The sequence below is a fragment of the Chaetodon trifascialis genome, chromosome 6, assembly GCF_039877785.1.
Source record: "Chaetodon trifascialis isolate fChaTrf1 chromosome 6, fChaTrf1.hap1, whole genome shotgun sequence".
Taxonomy (NCBI): domain Eukaryota; kingdom Metazoa; phylum Chordata; class Actinopteri; order Chaetodontiformes; family Chaetodontidae; genus Chaetodon; species Chaetodon trifascialis.
This window is the reverse complement of record NC_092061.1, coordinates 19,406,131-19,432,214: the sequence shown is the minus strand read 5'-3', so window position 1 is coordinate 19,432,214 and position 26,084 is coordinate 19,406,131. Positions and strand designations below refer to the sequence as shown.

At 40.0% G+C, this 26,084-nt stretch overlaps 1 protein-coding gene across 1 annotated transcript in view; it reads right to left on the bottom strand.

The window, feature by feature from the left end:
* The window catches only part of dmrt1 (doublesex and mab-3 related transcription factor 1), a 31,054-nt gene extending 7,278 nt beyond the window's left edge, over positions 1-23,776 (bottom strand). Inside the window, 7 exon segments of the mRNA XM_070963946.1 lie at positions 9,563-9,565; positions 12,114-12,300; positions 14,689-14,748; positions 14,750-14,770; positions 18,199-18,356; positions 22,258-22,423; positions 23,558-23,776. Of these exon segments, the coding sequence (XP_070820047.1) occupies positions 9,563-9,565; positions 12,114-12,300; positions 14,689-14,748; positions 14,750-14,770; positions 18,199-18,356; positions 22,258-22,423; positions 23,558-23,776 (814 nt within the window).
* Positions 23,777-26,084: the final 2,308 nt, after the last annotated feature.

Genomic DNA, 26,084 nt, shown 5'->3' with positions numbered 1-26,084 from the left:
TACAAATGTCAAAGAAAACTATTAATAAGAGGTCTCATATGTAATTACATTAATTAGAAATTCATTATGTTGACACACTTGTGATAAGGCTGGCTGTGCAAACCACTTAATGTGAAAGCATGACAAACTAATCTTAATTCTCTTAAGGCTTTTTCAGAGTTGTGAGTGCATCTCACAGTCTTCTTCAGCAGATAGAAAAGTTACCAAAAACCAATCAACTGTCTAAATTTGTCAGCGTTGTCCAGGGACAAGAGCACTTAGTGGAGGCTATCATCAAGGGAACAAAAATTCAATCTTAAGAATGAAGAGTAGCCTGTCACATGACAAGGTTGACCTGGGATTAAATGGCTCCCATTAAAATGATACGAGCTGTGTCTAAAAAATTGTCTCTGGCCAGTTTGAGAGGGTCCTGTGAGTGTCCAACTGAGGACAACCCTCGTAGAGATGGACGTTCCCCTCAGAAATGATATGGGTGTCTGGCTCCTCATCATCAGGGCAGCAGCAGGACTTAATGGCCCAGAAAACTCAGTGAAAGGGCAGACGGGCGGGCAGGCAGGCTTTAAATACTGAGCACTGAACAGTGGGGGCTCATGCCACTCAGCTGATGTTCACACTGCAGACCTTCACCCTCTGTTTCAAATCACTGCTCATATCGGACTCCTAATTCTGATTCCTGAGTCGTTTATGATGTAACCAATGTCTAATAACAATGTGACTCACAGCAATGCAGAAAAGATTTTACGTATTAAATGCCCAGTCTGCTTTTCAAAGTTTTGTAAACGTGTTCAGAATAACCATGTTGCAGTATTCACTGCAAACATTAACTTTTTGTGCTGATGATGCTAACAGCATAGGAAAGAAAATCAAATGTGAGGTAGAGAAACCAAAGCACTGAACAAATTAAAAAGCTGACCTAATGATGGAGCTAGATGATAAATCAAGGGGTCACCACAGACTATGACCGTTTGTACCAAAATATACGGTAAGCCATCCATCCAACAGCTGTGGAGATATTTCACCCTGAATCATAAATGTCAACCTACTGGTGATTACAACTCATCCACTGGGCACCATGAATGTCCATAGATGTTGAGGTTGTTCATTGGATGAGTAAAAAATGCAACTTGGCACTTCAGGAAAAATCAGAGGATCACCAAATTCATCCAGATTCATCCTCTGGGTACCATGGATCCCTGTACACAATTTCATGGTACTTCGTTTAGTAATTGTTGAAATATTTCAGTCTGATCCAACTTGGTTGACATTCCACCACTGCACATCATCCCTACAGCCACGCTGTTGGCATGCTTAAACAGACAATTTTGGGGGAATTTAATTTCATATTGGTATGCAGGCATACATGCAAGGAGACACAGTTGAAAATTGCATGTTTGATATTTTAACAACTTCTGATGTCTGATCGAAGTGCCTTTGCCGAGCTGTGACTACAGCTCTTACAGTAAACCTGAGCTACTAATTTCAAGCCACATCAAACACCTTAATCAGAGAACTAAATGAAGAGTCAAATAATAGCTTTTGCATTATCATGATGTGTACGCAGTTAAATCTTCTACATATTTCTCATTCTCATCTTCGAAATGAAGAGCTGCTGAGACAATTGCTCAAAGGGATGCAGTCTGTTATGCAGCCATTACGGTGGCTCAGAAAACACTTAAATGCTCATTATTGGCTTGCTGTGGAGCTGAGGGGCCAACACAGGCTGACAGAAGGCATCAGTGTCGGGGTCAAAGGCTAATTAAGCAGAGAAGAACCTTTGCTCCTGCATTGTTAACCAATCTGTCCCCAGTGAAGATGACTGCCGGAGAGGCGTGACACAGCCCTCGTCCCTATGCTAAATCTCCATTTCGGCTACTGTGCCCCATCAACTCACAAAATGGCCTGTCAGTCTAACGTTGGGCTTTTTGGCATGATCTGTCGAAAAGTTATGGATATGCAATAATGAGTTGAGGTGGTCGATCAATATTTGCGGGACTTTTCTATCATTACATTTTAAACAAGAGATTCATTGTGAGTCGACAGGGTAAGAAAAATGCCAAAGTAAAGGACACAGGAAGAGTGAAATATATTGCTATGGAAAGAAGGACGCCTCCCGCGGGTGCTAAAGCTGCCATATGTGTTTATCCAAGTCGTTCAGCTGTTTCAGAGAGCTGCCAAGGCAACATCATTTATCAATCCACGCTAAGCCACCACTGCTCCACAAAACAATGCAAGGAAAGTGACTACAAGAGTATGATTACAGAGGAGGCACCAAAACTAACCGAGTTTGTTTTACACGAGGATATAAGGAAAACAGCATCCACTTGTTATCTGGTATATGAAGTATTTTGTATGCAGATTATATTTAGATACATGCAGTAAACACTGTTGAGTTTCTGTTTTCAAATGGTAAAAAAGAACGGTTTTATTAATTTGGACAGACATTGCTCTAAACTGAAACACACAACCTATGCTAACCCTCCACATAAGGATATTATTCCAGGAATGTTACAATATAAACTTGCTCATTTTTATAATTTCATTTGTATAAGTGGAGGCTTCACTTGTGGAGGTCAGGGAGGAAAAATTGTAAATTTATATATAAGCAAATAAGGTTCCAATTTAATTCATTCTAGCATCTTTCTAGGAAAATACACAATGTCAACTGGAAATCACAATAAGTACAATATACCGTGTACCTCATATTTTTCGTTAGGAAAAAAGTAAAGTAGGATTCAACCCTCAATAGCACTTGCAGATCTTGACTGTAGGCCCAAAAAGTTCAACCAATTAGATGGTCAGGGCAATCTGTACACAGCCCAAGAGGCAAAAGCCAGGGCAGAACTAATTTCTATCACACACACACACACACACACACACACACACACACACACACACACACACACACACACACACACACACACACACACACACACACAAGACACAGCAACTAACGCAAGCTAGATAAGCATATCAGCATCTCTATCAACTTGCCTCTTACTTGGTTTACAGCGTATGGGCAGTAAGAGAGGTTTAAGATAGTCATTAAGAATATAACATTTTCAAGCACAGTCCATAGATATGCAACAACTTCAGAGATAACCAGTACATCACATGGCACATATAGCATTCATAGAAAGAGACATAGTGATATTTGCAGACACAGGGCCTCCTGCTGTAATAACTCACACGGCCTTTGTTGATTAACTGCTGGACAAAAAAGCATAAGACAAAACAGAAGTCAATAGAATCACATGTCATTTCAAGTCCCTTGAAGCAGGACAGTGTGAGAGTGTGTGTGTGTGTGTGTGTGTGTATGTGTGTGTGTGTAAGTGAGAGAGAGAAATAGAGAGTGAGGGGAAGAGGACATAAACTACACAGCCCTAGCCATTTAATGTCTCCACAGCCCCAGGCCTGTGTTAATGGTGGTGTTGTACAACACATTACAATGGCACTTGTGCCCTGAGCAGACAATTACACTGGTATTTAGCCCATCCACAGCCCCAGAGGCTATCAGGGCACTTAGCAGCACAGCAATGTGGGGAAGACAATCTGACAGGCCACACAGGACTCTTCCATGGTAAGCAAGAGCCAGGAGAGGCTCTCAATCAGGCACACTTTCTGCAAGGCCCTCCGGGGGCCTGACATGGCCCAGCAGGGTGGTCACTTTCCTGCTGCTGGCTCTTACTTACAGATTGAGTCAAGTCATTACTTTACAAAAATGAAACCAAAATTTGGTTTATTAGCGCAGGAATCTCCATGAGGTTGGAAAGAAGTAGAATCGTTCCTTTAAAACTTCAGTATCTGACCATCTTGTCAGTCTTTCCGTTTTTTAAGCATGTGGTGTTATTGAATTTTATTTGATATAAGCATTAAATCCATCCACAAACTAAAAAGCATAAAGTATGTATAAATTACAAAAAGCATGACTGGTTTTCTACAACTCTAACATAAAGGTGCTTTAGTGCAGAAAGCCTTTTCCTGCTTGCCCATGTGCATCTTCTGTGTTTCCTGCCCAGCATCAACTTTGAGCAGAAATTAAGGAGCAATCAAAAAACAGCAATAGTCAAAACATATTCAAGCAGGGTCAAGTCCCATAAAATGCCATGTGAACAATCCCAGTAATACTTGCAGTACTTAAAACTAGCCGATACAGTATTAATAAACCAGATGAAAACATTACTCCATAACCCAAACCAATATCAATCTTCTAGCCTTGGCATTTCTCAGGTAGTAACAGAACACAGAGTGTGTGTACTGAGGTGAGCGATGTTTTCAGCATGTCAATGACCAAGGAAATGAACTCTTGCAGCTACATGACATGAAACAGCACTTCCTTTGAAAAGGTCACCTTTTGGGTTGGAAGTACCCATTTGTTTCAGGTTAAATAAATCCAAAAGAGTGAGAGGCCTCTTTGACATCTCCGGAATGAGTGTGGTCACAAGTGTGTTTGGGAGTACATGCGGTGTGTGTGTTCGCAGGGACTTTCGTAACTCTTTATGTGTAAGTGCTTGTGTGTGTGTGTGTGTGTGAGAGAGAGAGAGAGTGTGGGTGTTACCAAGAGCAAGTTTGAAGAAATCTGATCTGAAAGCAGGTAAAGCTCATTTTACACACGAAACAAAGAAACTTACTGACGCCAATCTCTCTGTCATCTTTTTACTCCTTTTTTTCCAGAGGAGGTGGAGAACTTGAAACGACAGACTTTATACGCAGTAACTCACTTTGGTGTACAGTACAGTATAGATTGAAGCAAGAAAAATCAATAGAATATCATCTAGAAAGATAGTAATGGATTTCTAACTTAATGGGCTCACACAGGTCTATCGATTAGCAGGATTAACATCTGCAATACTTCAACAATCTGATTTGCATTTAAATTACAGTACGCTCTGTGCTGACACCAATATAACAAAACGGACAAATGTATAGTCGGCACGGCGGCACTTGATTTGGAAGTTTAGTATAAATCTTGTTTTCAAAAAAAAAAAGTAAGAAGCACGTGAATGGAGAGTTTGCTGTGCTGATAGCTTGCAAACTTTGAGCAGTTTTGAATTTTGGAAAAGTCTAGACAAGGACAAAAAAGAAAGAAAGAACATAAACACCGACAGACTCGGCTTGAAGCTGTCTCCTGTAAGACTGAAGCAGCCATAACTCTCTTGGAGCAGCTCATCTGAGCCTCCCCGGTCAGATCTTAGTGAGGAAGTGGGGTGGGTGTTTGTGGAGAAACAGTGTGAGTGTGTGTGTCTCTGTGTGTGTATGTGTATATATGGAGGGAAGGGGGGAGGGGGAGTTGCAGTGTGAGGTAAGATGTTGGGAGGGCAGCGAGGTGGGGTGGGAGTTTGATGGACTGCGCTGTCACCTCCCGCTCTGCGATTTACGGCAGCGGGGCTGCTGACGAGCGCGGGGCAGTAAACAGGCCGGCCGGGGGCGTATTTCACAGAGAGCTGGCTTTTATGAAGAACACCAGGACGGCTCTACCCACAGCTCCGCCCGGCCCGCCGTGACGGATGGAGAAAGACGCATGACAAGCTTCATCATTGTTTGTAAATCTTAACTGTTCCCGCTCACTAACTCCAGAAGGCAATTTTGCGGAGACAGCGGGGCCTGCGGAGAGGGAGGGCAGAGAGGGAGGAGGAAGAGGAGGAGGAGGAGGTGAGGAGGGGAGGAGAAGGACAGCGTGGCACTCCTGAAGGTTATTTGGATCTCTGTATTTGGCCAACTGATTAGCCCTATCCTAGGAGGGAGATAAATCTGACGGGGCGCTGTTTGGCAGCCAGGTAGAAGGGGAGGGCAGGTAGGCTCTGGGCTCACAGCTATCTCCTCCTCATGGACGGATCCAGAGGTACACAAAATGTTCGGTCGAAGCAAAACAATTCAAGGATTAAAAGGAGATGTGGCTGACTTTGATGTACAGCAGCAAAAAATTAAATAAAATCAACCAATCCACTGTAACATTTACAGAAAAATGATCAGCGTCTATTTTTATAATCTATTAAGCCAAAATAAATGGTTCCAGCCTCTTTTAAGTGAATATTTGCAGGTTTTAGTCTTCTTTGAGAGTCAAGTGAATATTTATTGGGTAATGGACTGACAAAACAACTAATTTCAAGACCACCATGTGCTTTGATGGACATTTTCATGATATCTCTCACACGTTTATATTCATTAATAATGCAAATGATTGTTAGTTGCAGTTTAACTAATCATTTCATCTCCAACTGAAAATAAAGTTCAACGTCAATTTGGATAAGAGCAACTAAAATGTGAGATTAAGAATTAAGACAGTTAAAAAACTATTCCTTTTGGTGAAATGGAAGTTATCGCATTGTTGACATGTACGATTCCATTGAATAATTGCCAGTGAGAAACATGCTGTCTTCATTTAGAGACCATTTTTACATATAAAGTACAGAGGACTGATAGAGAGTTTCATCACATGGTGCAACGACAATCACCAGAAGCTCAATATCAGCAGAACCAATTAGCTTCTGGTGAACTACAATGCTTCAAATATGGACGTGGTTCATTCACAAAAATTGACAGATGTGAGGTCACAGTGACCTTGGCCTTTGACCTCCAAAATCAAATCAGTTCATCCTTGAGTCCACGTGAACATTTGTACCAAATTTGAAGAAATTCCCACAAGGCATTGCTGAGCTATCATATTCTGGAGAACGGGACTGCACGCACAGACAGACAGCCTGACAACATCATGCCTCTGGCCTCTGCCTTTGAAACAGAAACAGTTTTGCCACCACATTACATAAGATACAGCAAAGTTCGTTATGTGATGCTCAGAAGAACAACATGCTCCTAAACCCGCAGAGTGATTCATACTCACTTGATAAGCCTGGAACAACATCAAGGACACAGTCTAAGACTTTCACAGACACAATGGTACAGACAAGGAGAAGGACGAGCACCAAAAATGTTTCACTACAACATCTTGAGATACAGGCTCTTACAAAAAGCCTCCTCTGCAGTAACAGGGTTCATCTTAAGTCCTCAAGTCTGTGGAAGCCTCCTGTTTAGATAAGACACACACCCACACACTGGATTTGTAGTAGGCATCACATCTTTAGACTGACAACACAATGCTGACTCAAACCTCCCAAGAACTTCTTCAAGCTTGAGATACTGAAAACAAATTGTTTTACAGGAATGTCATCCTACTCCTGATCTATCACAATATTATAGTACAAGACCCCTGAACATGAAGAAGAGCAGACCCCTAAGATTAAGCATCTTTCTACTGCAAACTAGGATTAACCTTGCGATTGTACTTTTCTCAGCTGTGTCTGAAATCTTTGCCGTTTCTAATGAAACACAGGAGAGATTTACACCTCAGTGCCTCAGAAATATTCAATTTAATATTCCTTTATTAATTGAATATATTGTTATATATATATATATTATTGAATATATTGAAAATATTTCCTAATATTAATGCATAGTAAGATATGGTAGTCAGTATTAGCCTGAATCCATACATGGTTTGTTTACCTCGGGTAAACAAGGGTAGTTTCTTTTTATTTTTTTATTGTAATTTATACTTCTCTGTGGTGAGTGTATTTCTCTGTTGATTTTTCTACATATCAAAATAGACAGCATATAAATAAACATAAAATCTAAAGTGGAAACTCGCTCTTTTTAATGAGAAAATCTAAATGTAGGCATTAATTAAATCCTGAGAAATGTGCAACCTTGAGTCATGAAACCACTGATTTAGGTGGTTTGTTCCTCTGGTGCTGGAGTCTGAGTTGACACCAAATGTGGGACCACCCACTGAGAGTGTTGTTATATTGTAATGGAGCATAGCAATTCACAGCTGGAGGCCGCCATGGGACCCTCACAGGAAAGGGACAGGTGAAAGTTATAAACAAATACAGGTATGAGGGAAGATGTGGGGTTGTTTAGGTTCAACATGCTGGTGGTGTCAGCAATGTATTTCACTAAAAGAGGGATGTTGATGCTGCAGTAATGACGCTCTTCCCCTATGTCCTTTATAAATGAGTAAGAACATATATACCCCTGTTGTATAACAATCTGCTTTCATCTTTTTCACCGTTTTGCTCTAATAGCATTCATTACTGCTGTATCTTGAGGAAAATACAGCAGTGATTTAAGTTTTTGCACCATCATTAAAGATAATAATTACAAAACCTCTCAGGCTTCTTCACTCCTATTCGTCTCCAAACAAAATAGAAAACACAAAGGAAACATGTAATGACTAATATCTGAAGTTCAACATGTTTAAATCTCTCTGTTCATAATGTCCAGTGAAAATAATTCCTAAATTAGATGCGAAAATATTCTGATGCTTCTCTGATATCCGCCCTCGCTCTCGCTCCTCTCCTAATTTGGAAAACATTCACAGTTTATTTTAACCAAACCTGAGTTGTGGTGATTTGTGGAACAGTGAAAAATGAACCAAGAAGGTTTTGGTCCGTTTTATTGTTTCTGTCTTGTCTGAATGAAGTCTAAGTTACGATTATAAAAGTACTGTTTCTGTAAAGGGAGTCTGGTGGCTCTTGGCCAGAGCAATATAGCAGCTGTTTCTGGTTAAACAAAAAGGGTCTTATCCTTTAACAAAAAGGTCTACCTCTGTTGGGATCCTCTCCACAATGTTGTCAGACAGTTTGAATAACAAGCTGAGCCTGTCAGTGGCAAAACAAAAAACTTTTAGTGGACATACTTTGACGGCCAGAGGGATTACATTCTCGCACATATCGTGAATGCCGGCTGCAGCGCTCTCACTCAATATAGACCAATTTCAAAAATTGTCTCCATTAGTCTCTTGGATACAAACACATGGGAAAATAGGGTCCATAAACACAGTGGCCAGAATTTCTCCCATTTGTCTGGGGCACTGAAATCTTCCAGGACACATGGACGGGCACAAATGGAACCTCTGTGCATAACGTCACATGCATTGTAAATGTAGGTCAAGCTGGAACAAGCGAATGATTCAACACTGTATAGGATATTATTTTATTTCTAACTTTTAATATGTAGGTATGTAAATATTTTCAAAGACATGTTTATGTTGAAATAAATATACCCATGCAAGTAGTAGCCTATGTCTGTCATTGTATTGGTTTGCTCTCTTATGGACATAATACAGAGAAACAGATATTCCAATTAGGGATGCACTGATCTGCCTTTTTTCACCTCCAACACCAATACCGATATCTAAGGTTTAGTAATCGGCCGATACTGATCCAGAAAAACAGCGCTGAATTATCTAACAAATGGTATGTGAGACTGGGATCATTCTTTTGCGCATCAGACTTGACTTAAACATTTCTTTCCTTTTTTTTTTTCTTAAACAAACAAATATAAATGTACTGAGTTATTTATTTAATAAATATGCACCACTACAACAATCTTAAACCCATAGCTTCTCTAGCTTCATCAAGCAACATGTAAAAAAATATAACAAGTGTAACTGGTTCAGTTAGTGCAATTAGGAATATAAAAGGAATATAAAGTGTGCAATAATCTGTCTCCCAATTGCAACGGCATCACTCACAGCACACCGTGATAGAAGCCCCTCGTTGACAACCAGCTGCATTGTATGTGCAACGCAGCCTAAACTACGCACTCTCATGCTGTCCATCGCCTTTCGCATGTTGCTGGCGTTGTCCCTCAGAATCACGTGGACTCAACGTACGTCAAACACTTCCTTCAGGGTACCTGTGATCGCGTCGCTGCTGTGTGACCCACAGAAGTTTGTAGCATTGAGCACTGCACTGTGTGGCGCATCCAGCCAGTGTGCAGTTAAACTTAAAAGTGACACGGGACATCCTCTCTGTGATTTTTGTTGCCTGCACACTATTAGGTTTCCATCTCCTTCAAAGTTAGCTGCGTCATACCGCATCCTTTTTGTTTATTCAGTTCAATAAACTCAGCGTGCTCCCTGGTGTGAAATCTCTGTAGGTGAATGATTAAGTTGGCTGTGTTATAACTTGATGTTTTATCACTGCCCTTCGGAACATTTACTGCGCATGTATTGCAAGTAGCCTTTAAGTTTGTAGGCTGAGACAGTTTGAAAAAGTTCCACATAGCTGAACCTTTCGCTCACTCTATTTTGAAAACAATACGGTCCACATTATGTGCGCTTCAGCACTGTGTGTTGCTTGCGCATGACGCCACTCACAGCACCTATAGCATAGCGTTAGTCTGAATAGATCGGCCCCTATGTATCAGGTCCATCGTCACCGATACCCAATCTAGAATTTTCTTCAATATCGGGGCCGATATCGATACCAATATCGGATCGGTGCATCCCTAATTCCAATGGTCCAAACCAATTGTTTTTTGTTTTGTTTTGTTTTTTTTTGCAAGTGCGATTTGCACCATTAGATAAAGTCCTCTTGCACTAATTTTGACATGCTGAGCAACTAATCTAAACAAACGCTGTACAGTGCCAACCAACCCATACATGAGCATCTGAGATCCCTCTGTATCTCACAAATTAATCTGCTATTTGTGAGTGACAATCATTATGAAACACTTTTGAAAAGGGCCTCTAAATGCACTAAGTGAAAGTACCAAAGATGGTGAGAAAAGGGGTCTCAGAGAATCGCAGTTTAAAACTTTATCTTTCCTACAGCGCACTGAAACAACTCTCTCCCACTGCACTGTGCTGAATCTTGCCTCTTATCTCACTCTCATCATGCACTTAGATGCATTCCTTGCAAAGCTCCTCAAATGCTTTACTGAACATATTAAGTTATACACGCAATCTGATCTTCTCTCATTCACAGGTACTGAGAAGGCATAAAATCCAGGCAACCTCCATCAGCAGCCATGCTCAGCTGAGATATCTGTCTGAGACTGGTGGCGTAGAGTGCCACAAATCAAAGATCAGATCTAGTTCACCTTTCAACATGACGAAAAGAAACAGAGCTGCACGGTCAGGTGATTGTTTTGTGGTTGTTTTAAAATTGATTACTTTCTCCTTGATGGCTGCAATTGACCACAAATAGATGTGTGTTTTAATTAATGATTAGCTGAGCATAATGTTACTTAAATCGATCTTTTAAACAGAAAAGATAACAGTAAAGTGAGTATGGGGAGGCAACATGAATTTAAAACGTACTACAAGGACTTTCAAATTCAAGAACTGATGCCTTTGTTTGACCTTCATAAGCAAACAAGACCATCAGCAAGAAGACTGCCTATTTCTGTAAAATGTAGTTATTCTCAATGTCTGTCACTGGGTCAGTTTCCAAGTGAAAACAGATGGAACGATTTACGACATGCAGACCAGAACAGCCTATCTATATTTTCCTAGGCAAAGATTCACATTGAGTAGTACATTTAAGCAGTTTAAAAGCAAGCAGAAAGAGATTTTTCTTTAGAGAAATTGACTGGGGCAGTGATAGAGCACAGATGAAAACATAAGTCAACCATGGTCAGGAGAGATTCACGTGATTGAAAAGATTGAAAACCAAGTCTGAATTGGTCTTCCTCCTAAGGTATGTAATAAGGGAATGTTAAAACTAATTACAGATCAACTCAATCTATTAGTTGTAGACTTACACATAGTCTTGGCATACAAAGTTCATCATCATATTACAGTTATTAAATCTTAGATAGCCACAAATAAATAAATTATCTCCTGAAAACAGTTGTATTTAAAACAAGAGATTTTTAAAAAGTATGGCAAATAAATTGCGTCTTTCTTTCACTTGCTTCTGCGAGAAATGCTCGCCGTAGCCAGATCGAGATCTTTACGACACCAGGCAGTGGAGCACTACTGCCTTCCTCAGCAGGGGCCTAAAATATCAACACAGAATGAAAGTTCCTTGTAGTTGCTTTAACTTCGGCCAGTCCTAGATACACAGCTCTGCATTTAAAGTGAAGTAAGAAGTAAAAAAAACACAGTGAAGTTTAAAAAGCTTCACTTTTGACTAATTTCATCTTATAAATTTTAATGCACTCTTGATTTGAGTGCAATCCTCCCATGGATGTACTTAACTACACTGTTAATAAAGTCTGGGTAAAACTTTATGGAGCCTGAGAAGTGTGTGTGTGTGTGTGTGTGTGTGTGTGTGTGTGTGTGTGTGTGTGTGTGTGTGTGTGTGTGTGTGTGTGTGTGTGTCACTCACAGGCTGCCATGGTCTCGGAGCAGGTGTTGTTGTTGTTGCTGTTGTTGTTCTCCAGGCTGAAGAGGGGTGGTACACAGGTGGTGGAGCCCAGACCCTGAGTCAGGTAGGTGGCTGCTGGGTAGTAAGAATGCATGCGGTACTGAGAGGAAATGTTGTGGCCAGACAGGCGGCCATCACCATGGGGCATCTGCTTTATTCAACAAAACACACAAACAGACAATTTTCACACAAAGATGAAAGAATTCTCTTTTTGTGCTGTATTTCTTAAACAATAGTCGATCTATGCACTCTGATGTCGATCAGCATATAGGCAAAAACCTGACCCCCATGACACACCTTGAAGAAAAAAAAAAAAAAAGTTAAGCTGGAAGTAGAGAATGGTATTTTTGCTTAAAAATGGCACAGATGCCAATTCACTTCTGTCAGTGCATAAACTGTTTCAGCTCTAAAATAAAACATTATCTGTCAGTTTGTTCCCATCTCAGTCTGAATTTGTGCTAAAATCCTCAGTTTGCCTAAAATACTGTGAGAAGAGCAAAGCTAAACAAGCAAGCAAGACCAGTGAATACAATATAAACACCATTGTTCTATGACCCCATTCACACATGTTTGACTGTGAAATCTTTCAAATGAGCCATCAGATATTCACAGGCAACACTTTAACAACCTAATCTGACAGGAAAAAATATAGAGATAAAATAATATATGACAGAGAATTAGTAGTGTTTGAATTCATGGGTCTGTGGCCTATTCTAAAAATGGGCTGCAACACGCGACGCTGGCTTTCTCCAGTCCTCTGAAAACTTTAAAACGAGCTGTCTACTCAGCAGCAAGGCCACCTCATGGAGGGTTTTCAATTTCACTTTTATGGAATTTGATTTCTGTCAGCCTGTAATATGTCACCCGTATTGTCCACACCATCAATTCTCCGACAGCTTTATAAACTGTTATTTAAGCTACACTCAGCTCTTGTATTAGGCTGTGAAAAATACAACAGAGATTGGACTGGAGTCGAGAAAGTGCACAAGGCTTACAGTTTGCAGGACACATACAGCATCAAACAAAGCTGTCTTTGTGAAAGTTGCTGACAAAAGGCAAGTTTTGTCATGGTCGCAGAGAAGGTTTACATCCAGAGTCACAGGCAGAGCCACACAGGGTAACTTGCTTAAACTGTCAATGTGAAAGTGAGTAAAATGTTTATAAATCTCATACTGGTGGGGTTAACACTATTCTAACTAGTATGCATGCATGGTGCAGCGTCAACAGTAATGCATGCGCTGCAATGGACTGATTGTCGTGAAGACAGAAATGGCAAAGCTTTCGATTTAGCAGGCATCTACGTTCCAGCCTTCACCCATAGTCTAAGCTTTGGGTAGTGAAAAGCATCACAGACACACCCTGAGTTTCCTCTGTAGGGTTGCCAGGACCACTCATTGAGCTCAGAGTAGAGTCGCTGCTCCGTCACACTGAAAGCCTAGGCACCTTCTTTTGGAGGTTTTCTAGGCACGTCCAACTGGTAGGACACCTCTGGCATGTTTTTTTCCTATGAATTATAGCAACAAGGACTATCTGTGCAAACAGCACTAAAGTGTGTCTAATAGTAAAGGTAGTTTAAAACAGCTTAGGTTGCCTGATCAAACAGCCAAATGCCAAGCCAATACGCAGTTGCTTGGGAGTGTTCATCACTTCCAATATGGTACAATACAATATTGTGAGAGAGACTCAGAGACTATGAGATTTAAACATAACATCCTGTCAGTGCTTGAGCTCCACAATGATGTTGGTTCATGTGTGCATAGTTTGTTGACATATTGCCTTTTCTTTTCTTTTAGATTACTTCTTGACCTTATGCAATTGATTGAGTGGCTTAATTTTTACACCATGAATGAGCTATGAGTCACTGTTTAGTGGTTTTCAAAATAAATGAAAAGGAAATTCAATCTTATGTTTTCCCCACTGTACCAAAATCATACTGAACAGTGACCCCACAACCACATTGAATCATAAATTTTGTACACTGTTACACATCTAGTATCAACAGTGTTGGCAGTAAAGAGTGTGTAGTGTAATTTATGCTCTTCTCAACAGTTAGGGTTCACCCTCTTTCTACACTCGAGGCAGAAACAGCATATCTGACAGGATATCAGCAAAGTTTCTCCACTGAGATAAATTCAAAGAGGCATTCTGCACAGGCAAAACACAGCAAAAGCTGGCAGATTCATAGATGACCTGATGACAACTTGATAAAAAAAATTACATCTCCTGAGGCTTTTTAAATGCATTTCCACGGCACTGAGCATTAGCAGATAAATACATTTTGACAAAGGCGAAGGGATAGTGTTTAACTTGTGGGTTTTGAACAAAAAGTGATGATTAGCTAAGTGAGATTAACAAAAGATTATTATTAAAGTAAGAATAAGGTGTGCACTACATAACATTATACTACATTTTGGAAAAGGTTATAAGAAAGATGGAGTATATAGTGCAACTTCCTTGAGCAGAATGCTGCAACAAATGCACAGTAGCTCCTCTAAACTCACTGGCAAACTTGCAGACTCCTGGGGGGCTTCCTCACCTCCCTGAGAGGACCTGTCTTCTTATCTGGCACCATCTCCAGTCTGGAAGCTCTACACCACCCTTATATTATCATCATCCACCTGCATGACAGCCAAGCACCACTGAGTGCACAGGAGAGGGAGACGTAGATGGTCTTACACTGATAAAGACCACAGTGTTTCCTTGTGGGTTTTGATGTAGTAGCAGGAAGAGCTCAAGACCTATAGATTACTATATCATGACAATGGTTATTTTTACATTAGCTTCTGCAGCTGAGAATGACTTTGCACCTGAGGCTGGCTAAGGAAAATAAACTACTTAACTAAGTTGTCTGCATTTATTGCACAAAAATTAAATGACAGGCAGTGAAGTAATAAATTAGGAATACACTGCAGTAATAAATTAGATTTTGCAAGAAGGTGGTTTGTTAGAAGATGTGCTTTTGAAGAACTGATAAAAGCAGATAAATACAGCTGAAACTATAGAACTATATACACACGCATGCGCGCACACACACATGTCCATTGTGGCACCGTCTATTGTAAACTGATGAACCCAACTGTGACTCAACTTGGCAGTGATACTCAGAAACAAACAGCTGTGCATTACACACAGCACGGGCATGAGGCATGAATCAGGATATTCTGGAGCCAAACAGCTAAAATGTTGGGGGTGAAAACTGACATTTAATTTATATTTCATTTAATTATATAATTTTAAAAAAGTAAAGTACACTTTCACCAGATCTTATGATGGAGAAAAGGACGCCACCGTCAGAAACAGAACAGAAAGTCTTAGAGAAAAGACATGACAGCCCAACTGACTGACAGGCGGATGGTGCAGGAAGACTACAGCAATAAGTGCTTCCAGACGATATGGAGACAAAACCAAAACTGAGTAACTCAAGGATAATCACTTCAGCTAGGGATACTGAAATTGGAGTATAGCCCATTAAATTCTGGAGGTTTAGGACAGGTAAAGGAGACCAGGAGAGGCTTGGGGACTATTCCAATTCAGATAATAAAAAACTAAGATTCACTGCTTCTTTTATCTAAATATTCCTTCACTTTCTGTGATTACAGCAATCAATTTCTAGTAACACCTTATGGACCTGTGTGTTTGCGGCACTGAAACTCATCTTCAAATAATCAGCTCTTCATGCAAAAACAAAAAAAAGTGGCCACTGAATTTGAATAACCATAGCACGTAGCCCTCTCAACCTGACAACTTCACCGAAAATATCATAAATCACACAGGAGGATGGCTAAATTATGCTAAAGACTGCTAACTGATTAGCATTAATGTGCTGACTTTCTCCTTTGAGCGCTGAGGCATAGCGGTTTGTTCCTCTGCCGACAGACAATACCATTAACCTTTGCAATTCAGGCTCTGCGGTGCGCTGGCAGGTTAGCAGAGGCAGTGACCCCAAAACTAGATGTTGCTATTGGGGGAACAGTGTGTGCAAAGGGGGTGGGGGGGCACAAATGTTCTTCATAAAAAACAAACCTCATCTGAGATCACCAAAGAGTTATAGATCTAATTTGCTTCATGCACAAGCTCATCTCATTGGACACAACAGAGATACATTTAAGCATAAATCAGAGTGAATATACAGATGGGTGAATGAGGAGCCAAGTGTGTGCATTTTTGTGTTGGTGGGATGTTACGTACTGTCTCCCTGATGTGTCCTACGTTATAGCTTAAGTGCTGACATTAAAGCAGACACTCTCATCCATCTCGAAGGAAAACAAAGAAATAAAAGTTTTTATAAATCACTGCCAGATCCAAAGAAAATTAACTTCTAATGTCCACAAGGTTTCCCACCCCCCCATGCATGAGGATACATCACTGTCATATCAAAGTGAAGCTTCCTACCTTTTTTTTTTTTTTTTTTTAAATAAAATGTTTATCTATTCCGGGTTTCGGTGCAAAGGCAGGGCATCATAAACTTTTCATCACATTGCCTTTGTGTTTTTACAGTCCATCTGTCAATGTTGAAAAATAAATGGATTAACAATCAATCAGTAATCATCAATAATAGCAAAAAATCAAATCTTTATCAAGCTAAAATGATAATTATTTGCTGACTCGGCTTCTTAAATGAGCTGATATATGTTACTGATTTTCTCTGTTAATATATATCATTATACGGATAGTAATAATGACTTGCAACCCTAGCTGTGTTCAAATCATCTCTCTCAACTTTGCCTTCATTTGATAGTTGACAGCAGTGACAGACAGAAAAACATGCAACAAAAGCACCCAGCTGAAATCATGTCAGTGACATTGCATACATGGTACGGGCTTAGTGAAGTGGTATGCAGCATGAATAAGAAGTACTTGGATAAACTGTTGACTGGAATTATGTTTACAGTGTTCTCATTAATTTTAAACAACACCTCTAAACCAATCAGAACAGACTACTTTTTTAAGGCACTACAACAGTTTGATATATTTATACTGGTAAGCTACCAGGTACAACAACAATCCTCCACTGTATAAAGGTGAGCGCCTCTGCAGTCATTGGTGAGGTAGACGACAAGCCTGTTAAGATACAGAGGGAAACATCTGATTTTTTGTTTTCAATACAAATTTAACAGAATTCATCTGTTTCAAAGGTGTCTGAATTAATTTGCTCTCATATACAATGATCATCTGAGACCAGTTTTGGAACGAACATTTGGTGCTGCATTCAACTCATCCAGCTGTGCATCCACACTGACTGGCGTGTGTGTTATATTATTGTGAGAGTCATGTGATGAGCTAATTGAAGGTAGCCTTGTTCATGCTGAGGTGATTCTGAGGTAAGCAGCTTATTCTGTGGCGTGAAGCAGCTTAGATGTGAAGTCCCCCCCAACACACACACAGACACTCACCTGATACCAGTCCATCACTTCCTGTATACCCAAGCCATTTCTTTCAACACAGAAGAGAGGCTCTCATCTCTATTTTTTTAAACTCTTATATATGACTCTTGTCAGTGGCTGAATCCTAAACCTCTCTGTGTAAGAGTCATCAGTGTCACTGCTATAATCAGTCAATATACAGCACTGTACCACCACTCTTAGGCATGACAGACGATGTCAAACAGACATTACCAAAATACAGCAACTTCCTGAAAATACTCCATATTGCAAGGAGTATTTAATCTCAATCAAATTGCATTATTTTATTATCATGGGAGGTTCCTTACTGAGCACAGTTTGGCAAAAACAGGCTGGAAAGTTTCAGAAGAGTTTTCTGTATGTCTTAAGTTTTAAATGAGTTTGAAATGAAATTAAAAATATTCTAGAAAGGTAAAACAAAAACACATGAATGTAATATACTGCCACAACAGTTTAGCCCCAAATCAAGTTTGAGGTTATGTGACAGAATAAATAAAATCATGAACTGTAATGGAGCTTCAAACAGTGGCATCCTCCAAGCCAAGCCAAACACACATTGCAGGTTACAAACAAACAGGACCATCATTATCATCATATTGTTATGCAGGTTCTGTTCTGCAGAGTGGCAGAGTGTTGTTAGTCACCTGGTATTGCTGGTAGTTGTAGAGGTTGCCGTAGTAGGTGGGGTAGCGTGAAGGCTGGTAGAAGTTGTAATAGGAGGTTTCCAGAAGCAGGTCTGTCGGTCCCTCAGTATGAGCCCGGGCACCAGCCGACAGGCTGGAGGATGACGCTGAGCGGCTCCCTGGACAAACAATACGCATACAAGTGTGACTGGTTCAGAGGCTAAAGTGTGATGTTTGTGGCTGGATTTCATATTTGTCAGATCATTATTGCATTTGAAATCTAAGGATTGTTGTTTATTTATTTGTTTTATTATTTATTGGTAGTTTCATTTTCTTTTTTTAAATTGAATTAATACGTCAATTTGTAAAACTGATCGTGTTTTTGTGAGTTATGCATCCAGCAGCAGAGCTCATGCAGAATTTAGGTTTTTATTTGCCACCTGTGTCCTTGCTGATGATGAAAACCACTGAATGAATAATGAGAATGATGAGATCTATTCACGTTACACAGACATAGGCTTGCAGTACATCTTTTGATGGATCAGGAAAGAAACTCTTTACCTTTACTTGGCAAGATGTTTCTGGTTATCCACCACTAGCTCAAATTGCTATCAACAGCACCATCTGCAGGTGACAGGTGTTTTTGACATCAAATTGGCAGACCTAACATAGCACACCATCACCATAGAGAAATATGGGTTGCCCTATCAGAACAAATATGACCATCAAATCATCATTACTCATTATCTGTTTTTCTTTCCTTATCAACAAGGCCACATTCTTCTCAGGCAGACCCTGCGCTTTCTGTCTCACACAATGAAGACACTGTGCACCACTGAAGCCAAAGATAATGACATTTGTTGTCCCCGTCCTAATTCTTGTCATCGGTGAATCACAGAGTGCTCAACTCCTTTTCCTAAGTCTTTCCTCTCTGTTGCCAAGCCAGAGACCCAAAGTTCATTCTCACAGAAACACAAAGCAGAATCAAAGCAAGACATGAGCAGCCTTGACCAGTCATATTTCAACTCCTCAGATTTGCTATCACGCTAACAGGAACACAGTATCTGTGTCTGCCTCCACACCACTGCCAAGAAAGGCATCAAGGGTGCCCTTTTATGCTGCCACAACCAAATCAACTTCACGTATTTGCCTCATGAAAATGTTTCTTACTGATGGTATATGCACTGCCGATAAAAATAATCTTGTCTTGTGGACTTACTCGTGTTTTATTGTTTACTATGTTGAATAACAGTGGAACAATTGATTGAAAAGAATGTGGCTTTGCTGCCTTCTTTGCAAGTTTAGATGAAAGTTTTTGGATGTGAAATTATCAAAATTAAATAACAGGATTCCCACCAACACCTATAGAAAACCAAATGATAAAAACAATCCTTTGAATTTCTTCTCAAAGTTATCATTGCACTGCTCTTGAGAAAAATCTGTTGATAAGATAATTTTATATACTTGAGAGAATTTATATCAGCTGTATTAAAGTGAGTTTCCCGTATTGATCCTGCACATTATGGAAAAACATGGCACATACTGATCATTTCATGGATTAACACAGTGGACTCAGGCACACACTGTCTAGCGAACTCGCCTGATGCCCATAGTGTATACTTAGATCCTAAAGAATCTCTATCATAAAGTTGCAGATTTTGTACAAGTCATTCCATTTAAATTCTGATGTCAACACTTTGATACACTATGACTATATAGTGTCTATTAATGATTAGAGTGGATATTAACTTTTGATGTGAAGAAATATAATAGATTCATAAGTCTAAGTACTCAAATATTTTGTGTTGACAGGTTTCCACCTCCTTCCAATGGATGCTTATTGATTATGTCACTCATTGCCTTGCCTTGCAGTGCCAGTTATCTTTAAGTGGATCACCTGTGTGATTGTTTATAACCATTATTATTTAAGTGCCATCGATACTGTGTGATAGCAGTGTTTCCCACACGTTCATTTATTTGTGGCGGCCCGCCACGAATAAATTTTAGCCGCCACAAATACATTTTTCGGCTTTTGACTCGACCTCGCCTCCGGACTGTTTGCTTTGAGAATGTCGCGTGTCGTTACAATTCTGGCGCACTGGGTGGCGGTATGCATTGTAAAGGCCCCTACACATGATCAGCGGTAAAAACGCTTTGCGCCGGCTGTCCCTTTGTTTTCCTATGGAGAGAGCGCTGGCACCCGACTAAGCGGCACCGCTACCCTCAGCGTGGCGCACCGCTCGGATCTGCCGCTTACCGCTGCGTTCAAATTAATTGAACTTTGACCTCGTTTGCCGCTGACCTTTCAAAGCGCAACCAATAAGATAACAGCTCCAGGCAGCGTTTACGAACTACCATTAAGCTAAATACAATGCTAACGTTAGCTTAGCTGTTTGTGTACGTTCGCTATTCCATAGCGACTACTACTACTACTACTACTACTACTACGCTACTGCAAGGGCCTTATTTTGCGACAAACTCAGATACATTGTGTGTAATAATTTACAAACAACGATTAGCTTTCCGGAGTGAAAGGAAGTACTTGCGTTGCCTAGCAACGGTGAATCGCTCGCACTTGTTGATGACGTATACCTGAGCTCCGCCGCCTCCGCTCAGCGCCTCTGCGCCCTACCTGGCGGTGAGCGAAGAGCAAATTTCTTATCATGTGAAGGCCCCTTAACACCGCCTATAAATTAATAAGACGCAGAAGAAAAAGTCGTGGTGGAAGAGGCCTGGCTCGAACGACGAAGGTAAGACGTGCCAGTACAAAGTGGTCAAATAAGCCCAAAAGTGGTCCGAACAACTCTAACTCATTATGTTTTATCAGCCTGTGTCTGTATCATACCTGGAAGATGAGACGTGCAGAGACATTAACTGTTAGTGTATGTTAGCCGACAGGCATCAGAGCTGCTGCCGTAATCATAATCTCTGCTCATTAGTAATCAACTTGGATGTTCACTCCTTTACACAGATGAGTATAGAAAAATATTTTCTAAAGAAGAAAAGACCTTGTCTTGAAGAGGAGGTATGTTCCGGACCTCACGGGGTATTATCAAAACGGTATAAGACGCTTAAGAAACGCATGGAGTAGTGACAAGTCTTCCATCACTATAAATGTAAATATACTTGTATATCTAGTACAAACTAAATAAACACTCCAGTAAAAACTAAATACAAGCTATTATTCATATCTGTTATTACTATGTATATCTATTATATAGATATTATCATCATTATATAGATATTATTATCGGTTATCATTGTCATTAAGAAATGCATTAAACGATTCATCAGTTATCAAAATAATTGCAGATTATTTTTTTTATTATTTTATTTTCGATTAATCAACTAATTGTTTCTCCTGAACTTAATTGTTTTCCATATAAAACTGTCTCAGTAATGGCTGGATGATATCTGGTAAGTCTTTGGAGGAAGTGAAGTCTACTGTTGTGGAGGACAAACCCTCTGATGTTATGTAGATGTTTATTAAAGCATGCAGTCTGGTATCCAACAGACAGATTACCTGGGACTTGTATCTAAGAAAACGATGGACTACATAAAGCAAAAGTGGGAAAGGGAACTGGACTTAAAAATCTCAATACTTTATTGCTTCCACCAAGTAGGTTGTGTTTTCAGCCAAGTTTGTGTTTGTTGGTTTGTCTGTTTGTTTGTAAACAGAAACACAGAAAAACTACTAGCCTGATTTTCAAGAAACTTGAAAACATGGGACAAGGAAGAAGCTGTTCTGAATCACAGATACCAAATTATTTTTCACTTTTGTTAATTCTGCCAGATAGGTCACCTGGTCCTGGCGGGTTAAATGTCATACATCTTAAAATCCAGTAGTGTACTGACTGTGAAGTTTACACTTGCAGATTTGTACATGAAAGAAAAGTGAACTATTGGCCTTGGCAGAGGTCTGGCTCTCAGAATGCCGTTCTAGTTAATTAATGTTTTGGCATCACCAAATAACTTTTCCATACTTTCCAGAGCTGTTATTTTACACAACAACTCACCTGTGATAGGGTGGTAAGATGGTGTGGCAGGACAGTAAGTGAATAACGGTTGGCAATATCTCACCTGTGACAGCAAGAGAAGGACTGGTAGGTGTCACGGATCGTCCCTCCACAGAGAAAAAGCAGTCTGCTTCGACTTCATTCTTCACCATCACCTCAGGGCCAGACAGAGACACCGGACTACAAATCCCAAGATCTTCCTCCTGAGCCTGCTGCCTTCTCAGGGCAACCTACAGGGAAGGAGAGGAAATAATTAACAACTGATTTGCACAATACCTGCTTCACAATGCAGGATATAGCAACAAAATATGATAACACTAACAATAATAATAATAGAGTGATCTGGCCAAGGTAACAGCCGTACACATGCACACATAGAGTGTGTTATAATTCCATATAAGTCCATTTTCTGCTACTTGGAAATTTTTCCGGCACACTATACTAGCTGAGGTAAAAAGTAACTGCACTGTTTTTAAACTCGACCTTGCTTAAGAAACACTGATCTTGAATTTGGGCAATGTAAGCCTCCTGCTCTCTATGTCCACCCACATTGACCATTAGCCAATCTATACAGTGCCACTAGTTGTCATGTATTCCTAACCTGACAGGTGCACAATTTGACAAAGTAGTTGGTAGGAGTAACAGAACTAGTTGATTATTGAAAGTGAAGGACTAAAAATAGAATGATTAATACGTAATGCATGAATATCATGTCAGTTTTGGGATGAATAAAATGTTTGTAAGGGCTGCCATTGATAACCCCTGCACTTGAATACTTTGTTCAATTTATCAATTTATCCATCAATTTAGAGCCGGATATTGAATCTATCTATCTGTGCTTTTTCTTGAAGCCATAGTTTAAAAATCATAGTTAGTTTTATCTAGTTTAATAAAATAACTATCAATGAGCCAACCGAAAAATGGCTGTTTCAAAAAACCCATAATGTTACTTAAAGCAATAAAGTACAAAACAAAAATACAGAAGATAATGGTCTATATATTGTAGCCTAGCTGTTAATTAGATACTATTTAGAAACTAGTCTGCTGTAAGTTTAGCAACCAGTGTGGCAAAATACCGTCCTCACAACTTACCAGTTTATAAACTTTTTAGCTAGCTCCGTATGAATCCAGCTAACTTTAGCTGGCTAGCTTTGAGAGTTGCACACACGTCAAAGTTACAAAAACAACAAAAGTAACAATAAACTTGTTGATACATAAATGTAAAAACATAATAAAAAATGTTTTTCTAAACGATTAACGTGACATGCTGTATTTCCTGTTTCACAAACATCAATATATTATCACCCAAATCACTGACACCTGAAGGCACTATTTTCAGTTTAGCATGAGCTAATGGGGGTTACCTGGGCCGCCATGACTCTCTGCCTCTCAGCTATCAGCTTACATTTGGGACACTGACAGTCCCTCCAGTTACAGAAACGCTTGTGTCCCTTCAGAGGAGACACGTAGCCGTGGTTCCGACAGCGGGAGCACTTGGGCATCCTGGGCGGTTTCTGGCCTTTGGATGGAGACAGAGGTCCTATGTACTCTGGCGCCTGCTTGTTCTGCTTGTCCTTGCTCATCGCTGCTACAAACAAGTGAGGGGGAGAAAAAATGGCGCTAACAGGTCCACGACTTTAGCCACTGTGTTGGAGTTTGTCAGGCTTGGCTGGTTGTAGACGCGACTGGTGCCAGGCTGGAGACTATAAGGTCACTGTCCCTCCCCGCCCTGCTGCTGCTGTGACTTGTGGGAGGAAACGAGTTGGAAGCGAGGGAGAGATCTGGCAGAGCAGGGGCATCAGTCTGCTGCACCCACTCCCATTCACACTTAAATTGTTAGTAAAACACAAGTAATAAAAGGCCATTGTTCCATCTGAACGTTTTTCTTTGTGTAACTCAGAAAAAGTTGGCTTCTTAAGTAGAAATACCACATTGTAGAAATACTGTCACAAATAAAATTCATGCATTAAAATTTTTACCTAAGTCAGCAGGCAGAAAGACCCATTTTAGAGTAATATACAGTATTATATTATTATATTATAATTACTGAAGCATTAATGTGGAGGCTACATCACTCCTCTTGTCCCTTTTTTGGTTGCTCTCTGGATCAGAGGTTATGGGTCCCAAGGCGGTTCACGATAAATCTTTAGAGATCCCATTAATACCTCGGAGTTTCTACGAGAGCTCAACTACATTTGACTATTAAAAGTCAAACTGAACTGCATCCACTTAACTTCAAAACTGAAAAACACACACAAAAAAAAAACCCCTGCGTGTGTAGTTGCTGAGATACACTCCTGACAAAACTTTGGTGTAGAAATGATGTGATTTAGTTTATTTGACTGAGCTGTAACTGATGCTGATTAGTTCTCCCAATTAAATATCACTATACCTGCCTACAGCAGGTTTATTGAGTCTATTGTCCTAATTTTATAATAGCCAGTGGTATTACTGTGATACTCCCCCTGGGCTTGTAGTTATGCTGTAATATCTGAGTGGCATTCTAGTAAAATATATTTACTGTAGCTCTTCTTTATCATGACTGCTGATATGCTACGCAGTGAATTAATATACTTATTCATTTACTAGGCTTGACTGAGCTGAAACTAAATTAACCTCCACACTGGACAGTCAGTCAGCCAAGTGGATTTATAGGCAAGGAGTGAAGTGAGGTGAAACACACAGGCACCTAATTAAAATCACAATGTGCCCCAATGGAGGGGCGGATGAAAAGTTACCAATTAAAAAGCAGGCATTTACACAGTGCTGAATCACCCATTCAAGATAAATAACTGCCGCACTTCACTGGCTCCTGGTCCTGGTGCTGTACAGTAACTGAAAGCAGCTACAATGAGTTTAACTGCCTCCATAGCATAAGGTAATCATCTTGGATTATAATGCACTAATGAAGTCTGTGATTTAACACATTTAACCTTTCTATTAGCATAACTGCTGTCTGGGCCATCCACTAAGAGGCCTTAGAGTGAAACAGCACCGAGGTCAGTGTACCACATGAAAAGATGAGGTCGTTCTCTCAGCAACAGCTGACATTTAATGGCATGACGGAAAAATGTGGAAACAAAAAATGCACATTACAAATTGTAGCATTTTCTGCATGCAGGGTGTTCTGTATCACACAAACCAGAGAGCCACTGAGTTGGGAGTCATCACATGGGTAGACGGAGCCAGAGGTCATGGCCACACCACAAGGTAGGTGGATCAATTTTACTACATGCAATAGACAACAAACTGGTAAACTGAATCTATCAATAAAGACATATTTTAATGCTGATAAAATGACAAACAAAACTATTTTGGAATATATTGTACAAAGCAAGATACAAGCTGGTCATGTTGCCGATTTTGAGAAAAAACATCAGCAGGTATTCAGTATCCTTATTTACTGTTTATTTATCTTGGGAACTTTCAGCATGCTACCAAAAAATGAGGTTCAGCATGCTACCAAAAAATGAGGTTACCAAAAAGACACTAAACAGCATCCTATGAAACATTGGGTTGTTTGTGTGTTTGTTAGTGTGCAGTTTGTATTTGTTGTATTTGTTTGTATCATTCTGGCCAAATGTTGATAATGGCTTCATTACTCATCAAATTTTGCAAATCACATTAACCAAAGCACATTAATCACTTTAGAAAACATGGTCTAAACTTCCGATCAACATTAGATTAAACGCTATGACTGTAATACATATTTCCGCCAGCATAAATTTGTTAAAAGACAAATAAGTATGAATGAACGATCCATTTTTGTCCTCTCGGCCCTTAAAGTACTCACGTAAAGGTGAAAGTTTTTCGAGGAGTCCGTGAATGCAACATTACCTAGCAACCACGAAGTGTAATTTGTCCGCAAGCTCTCTCGTCGAGAACGTTCAG